General features: G+C 32.2%; 1 protein-coding gene across 1 annotated transcript; it reads left to right on the top strand.

Moving 5' to 3' along the window:
• On the top strand, window positions 1–5,428 carry LOC124881848 (poly(A) polymerase-like). The gene is made up of 8 exons (XM_047387670.1): window positions 1–282; window positions 464–517; window positions 1,289–1,348; window positions 2,244–2,306; window positions 2,488–2,541; window positions 3,313–3,372; window positions 4,268–4,330; window positions 5,337–5,428. The coding sequence occupies exons 1-8, from the start codon at window positions 246–248 to the stop codon at window positions 5,426–5,428; spliced, it is 483 nt and encodes a 160-aa protein (XP_047243626.1). The 5' UTR covers window positions 1–245.
• Window positions 5,429–6,000: the final 572 nt, after the last annotated feature.

The raw sequence follows: 6,000 nt of genomic DNA, 5'->3' as shown, positions 1-6,000 counted from the left end.
TTAAAATATGGATCTTTGTTGGATTTTTGCTGAAAATTTGTGTAAATTTCCTAAGAAGACTCCGTGCTGAAATGTTGCATCACAAACACCTGTCATTACAACAGAGCATTTAGTAGAATGTAATAGATTGTATATGTCGTTTGAATACTTATTTTATTTTATTCGAAGAACTTAAGAGCAACTGTATCAATAAACGGTGAAAACCTCTTTGTTTTTCAGACTCAACACCAGCTGCTCAAACCACCATGAACATTACAACAGCAACAACAGAACAAGTAACAAGTAAGGGCTTTAAAGTATTTGTTGGGTTAATTTTCTTAAGTAGTTCTTGGCGATACAAATTATTACCTTTGTTTATTATGCGTGTGATATTTATTATTATACGACCAATGAAGTTGTATTTGTAGAACTGAAGATCAATATTAGATATAGGTGTTTGGTTGTAATATATTTTATTTTACAGATTCAACAACATATGCCACAACCATGACAACACCTATAGCAACACCTGTGACAAGTAAGAGCTTCTATAAACTGTTGTGTATTTTCTAGCTAAGAGAAGGCTACAGGTGTTGGAATTAAAGTGGTCGCTGTGGCTGAGTTGGCTTTCATAACATACTGTAAAGAAACAGTTGTGCTAAACTCACCACCTATTTCTGCTATTTCTCCTGCATGAAATAGCAAACTGCATTAACAACCACCTGTCTGACTTCCTCTTCAGTAAAGAGTAAAGGAAATAAGACTACTCTGTATTAATTCAACTTTTTAAGATTGAGAGGAATATGGATCCATGTCATTGTTTTAAGGTTGTGTGTTAAAAATTGTACAGATACAGTCAATTTGATCTAGGAAACAATATAATTTATGTTAATTGTGTGTTTTACTATAACTTTGTAAATTTGAAAATGAAGTACAAAAAACAATTTTTTATATTGAATTTGGACATGATTGTGGGTATTTAAATGTTGCTGAAATAGCTACAAATTTGTCACTAAAAGTAAAAATGACACAAATGCATCACATATAAAGAACCTTTGACCTAATATTGTGGCAAATAATTAATGTAAATAAATGTGAATTACACAGGGAGTTTAGATTCAGCTTCACTTCCTATAATTTGTCTGTTGCTATATAGACTCAAAAGGGATTTACAAGGATTTGCTATATAACTTTAAATGTATCTAGTAATTCATTTTTAATGCTTGGAGCAAAAGTTGCTCACATGTTTTAAAAGAAACCTAAAGGATGATATATTTCTATGGTCAGTTTTAATACCTTTCATTTACAGATTCAACACCTGAGACGACAACCTTCACTGTCACCAGCATGGCTACAACACCTGTGACAAGTAAGGCCTTTGATGAAGCTGCTGCTCTGTAATCCCAGGTCCACATTTGACTGTAAAGATTAACTTGAAACTAGTTACTATGGGTGACCTGGTTGGTTATAAAACATGGAACCTCATACTTCTTGAATCTATTTACAGTTATATATAGAAAATAAATTTATATTGTTTGTTCTCTCAAACAGATTGAAAATTACATAGTGATTGTTCATTTGAATATATTACATAGAATAGGTATAAATTAAGGTCTTTAATGCTAATTAGTTCAACTGTTCATAATTTATTCTAATTTTAGCCACTGGTTGGTGGCAAAATGCTTCCCATATGATCCTCGGTTTGTGTTGAAAAAGCTTCAACATGCATAAGTGGCATACATACACCACCTGGGCTATGGGGTGGGTTAAAACTTTAGTGGCAATAAACTAGAGAGGGTTAAACAACTAGCTAATGACTATATAACTGGCCAAACTATTAGTATGTTTGATAAACTCAATGTATGTTGTTACAGGGTAACCATTTCCTCTGTATCGATCCTCGTATTGTATCAGTAACAAATGTTAGATTTATTTTTCATAAGAGTTCAACTGGATGAGTCGGGCTTTGTTTAATTCTTTTAAAATAAAGCACAGCGTCTTCTGATGAAAAATATCAAACATTATATTATTTTAAATCTGTTGCGTTAAAATATGGATCTTTGTTGGATTTTTGCTGAAAATTTGTGTACATTTCCTAAGAAGACTCCGTGCTGAAATGTTGCATCACAAACACCTGTCATTACAACAGAGCATTTAGTAGAATGTAATAGATTGTATATGTCGTTTGAATACTTATTTTATTTTATTCGAAGAACTTAAGAGCAACTGTATCAATAAACGGTGAAAACCTCTTTGTTTTTCAGACTCAACACCAGCTGCTCAAACCACCATGAACATTACAACAGCAACAACAGAACAAGTAACAAGTAAGGGCTTTAAAGTATTTGTTGGGTTAATTTTCTTAAGTAGTTCTTGGCGATACAAATTATTACCTTTGTTTATTATGCGTGTGATATTTATTATTATACGACCAATGAAGTTGTATTTGTAGAACTGAAGATCAATATTAGATATAGGTGTTTGGTTGTAATATATTTTATTTTACAGATTCAACAACATATGCCACAACCATGACAACACCTATAGCAACACCTGTGACAAGTAAGAGCTTCTATAAACTGTTGTGTATTTTCTAGCTAAGAGAAGGCTACAGGTGTTGGAATTAAAGTGGTCGCTGTGGCTGAGTTGGCTTTCATAACATACTGTAAAGAAACAGTTGTGCTAAACTCACCACCTATTTCTGCTATTTCTCCTGCATGAAATAGCAAACTGCATTAACAACCACCTGTCTGACTTCCTCTTCAGTAAAGAGTAAAGGAAATAAGACTACTCTGTATTAATTCAACTTTTTAAGATTGAGAGGAATATGGATCCATGTCATTGTTTTAAGGTTGTGTGTTAAAAATTGTACAGATACAGTCAATTTGATCTAGGAAACAATATAATTTATGTTAATTGTGTGTTTTACTATAACTTTGTAAATTTGAAAATGAAGTACAAAAAACAATTTTTTATATTGAATTTGGACATGATTGTGGGTATTTAAATGTTGCTGAAATAGCTACAAATTTGTCACTAAAAGTAAAAATGACACAAATGCATCACATATAAAGAACCTTTGACCTAATATTGTGGCAAATAATTAATGTAAATAAATGTGAATTACACAGGGAGTTTAGATTCAGCTTCACTTCCTATAATTTGTCTGTTGCTATATAGACTCAAAAGGGATTTACAAGGATTTGCTATATAACTTTAAATGTATCTAGTAATTCATTTTTAATGCTTGGAGCAAAAGTTGCTCACATGTTTTAAAAGAAACCTAAAGGATGATATATTTCTATGGTCAGTTTTAATACCTTTCATTTACAGATTCAACACCTGAGACGACAACCTTCACTGTCACCAGCATGGCTACAACACCTGTGACAAGTAAGGCCTTTGATGAAGCTGCTGCTCTGTAATCCCAGGTCCACATTTGACTGTAAAGATTAACTTGAAACTAGTTACTTTGGGTGACCTGGTTGGTTATAAAACATGGAACCTCATACTTCTTGAATCTATTTACAGTTATATATAGAAAATAAATTTATATTGTTTGTTCTCTCAAACAGATTGGAAATTATATAGTGATTGTTCATTTGAATATATTACATAGAATAGGTATAAATTAAGGTCTTTAATGCTAATTAGTTCAACTGTTCATAATTTATTCTAATTTTAGCCACTAGTTGGTGGCAAAATGCTTCCCATATGATCCTCGGTTTGTGTTGAAAAAGCTTCAACATGCATAAGTGGCATACATACACTACCTGGGCTATGGGGTGGGTTAAAACTTTAGTGGCAATAAACTAGAGAGGGTTAAACAACTAGCTAATGACTATATAACTGGCCAAACTATTAGTATGTTTGATAAACTCAATGTATGTTGTTACAGGGTAACCATTTCCTCTGTATCGATCCTCGTATTGTATCAGTAACAAATGTTAGATTTATTTTTCATAAGAGTTCAACTGGATGAGTCGGGCTTTGTTTAATTCTTTTAAAATAAAGCACAGCGTCTTCTGATGAAAAATATCAAACATTATATTATTTTAAATCTGTTGCGTTAAAATATGGATCTTTGTTGGATTTTTGCTGAAAATTTGTGTACATTTCCTAAGAAGACTCCGTGCTGAAATGTTGCATCACAAACACCTGTCATTACAACAGAGCATTTAGTAGAATGTAATAGATTGTATATGTCGTTTGAATACTTATTTTATTTTATTCGAAGAACTTAAGAGCAACTGTATCAATAAACGGTGAAAACCTCTTTGTTTTTCAGACTCAACACCAGCTGCTCAAACCACCATGAACATTACAACAGCAACAACAGAACAAGTAACAAGTAAGGGCTTTAAAGTATTTGTTGGGTTAATTTTCTTAAGTAGTTCTTGGCGATACAAATTATTACCTTTGTTTATTATGCGTGTGATATTTATTATTATACGACCAATGAAGTTGTATTTGTAGAACTGAAGATCAATATTAGATATAGGTGTTTGGTTGTAATATATTTTATTTTACAGATTCAACAACATATGCCACAACCATGACAACACCTATAGCAACACCTGTGACAAGTAAGAGCTTCTATAAACTGTTGTGTATTTTCTAGCTAAGAGAAGGCTACAGGTGTTGGAATTAAAGTGGTCGCTGTGGCTGAGTTGGCTTTCATAACATACTGTAAAGAAACAGTTGTGCTAAACTCACCACCTATTTCTGCTATTTCTCCTGCATGAAATAGCAAACTGCATTAACAACCACCTGTCTGACTTCCTCTTCAGTAAAGAGTAAAGGAAATAAGACTACTCTGTATTAATTCAACTTTTTAAGATTGAGAGGAATATGGATCCATGTCATTGTTTTAAGGTTGTGTGTTAAAAATTGTACAGATACAGTCAATTTGATCTAGGAAACAATATAATTTATGTTAATTGTGTGTTTTACTATAACTTTGTAAATTTGAAAATGAAGTACAAAAAACAATTTTTTATATTGAATTTGGACATGATTGTGGGTATTTAAATGTTGCTGAAATAGCTACAAATTTGTCACTAAAAGTAAAAATGACACAAATGCATCACATATAAAGAACCTTTGACCTAATATTGTGGCAAATAATTAATGTAAATAAATGTGAATTACACAGGGAGTTTAGATTCAGCTTCACTTCCTATAATTTGTCTGTTGCTATATAGACTCAAAAGGGATTTACAAGGATTTGCTATATAACTTTAAATGTATCTAGTAATTCATTTTTAATGCTTGGAGCAAAAGTTGCTCACATGTTTTAAAAGAAACCTAAAGGATGATATATTTCTATGGTCAGTTTTAATACCTTTCATTTACAGATTCAACACCTGAGGCGACAACCTTCACTGTCACCAGCATGGCTACAACACCTGTGACAAGTAAGGCCTTTGATGAAGCTGCTGCTCTGTAATCCCAGGTCCACATTTGACTGTAAAGATTAACTTGAAACTAGTTACTTTGGGTGACCTGGTTGGTTATAAAACATGGAACCTCATACTTCTTGAATCTATTTACAGTTATATATAGAAAATAAATTAATATTGTTTGTTCTCTCAAACAGATTGAAAATTACATAGTGATTGTTCATTTGAATATATTACATAGAATAGGTATAAATTAAGGTCTTTAATGCTAATTAGTTCAACTGTTCATAATTTAATCTAATTTTAGCCACTAGTTGGTGGCAAAATGCTTCCCATATGATCCTCGGTTTGTGTTGAAAAAGCTTCAACATGCATAAGTGGCATACATACACCACCTGGGCTATGGGGTGGGTTAAAACTTTAGTGGCAATAAACTAGAGAGGGTTAAACAACTAGCTAATGACTATATAACTGGCCAAACTATTAGTATGTTTGATAAACTCAATGTATGTTGTTACAGGGTAACCATTTCCTCTGTATCGATCCTCGTATTGTATCAGTAACAAATGTTAGATTTATTTTTCATAAGAGTTCAACTGGATGAGTCGGGCTTTGTTTA

Source organism: Girardinichthys multiradiatus, chromosome 15 (genome assembly GCF_021462225.1).
Source record: "Girardinichthys multiradiatus isolate DD_20200921_A chromosome 15, DD_fGirMul_XY1, whole genome shotgun sequence".
NCBI classification, from domain to species: domain Eukaryota; kingdom Metazoa; phylum Chordata; class Actinopteri; order Cyprinodontiformes; family Goodeidae; genus Girardinichthys; species Girardinichthys multiradiatus.
The sequence above is the reverse complement of the archived record's forward strand: the minus strand, read 5'-3'. Positions and strand labels throughout refer to the sequence as shown.

What these genes read in the sequence shown, in the direction of transcription:
- LOC124881848 (XM_047387670.1), top strand. Translation starts at nt 246, where the DNA reads ATGAACATTACAACAGCAACAACAGAACAAGTAACAA. An exon ending in TATAGCAACACCTGTGACAA is followed by an intron (nt 518 to 1,288) that starts GTAAGAGCTTCT and finishes TTTCATTTACAG; the next exon opens with ATTCAACACCTGAGACGACA. An exon ending in TATAGCAACACCTGTGACAA is followed by an intron (nt 2,542 to 3,312) that starts GTAAGAGCTTCT and finishes TTTCATTTACAG; the next exon opens with ATTCAACACCTGAGACGACA.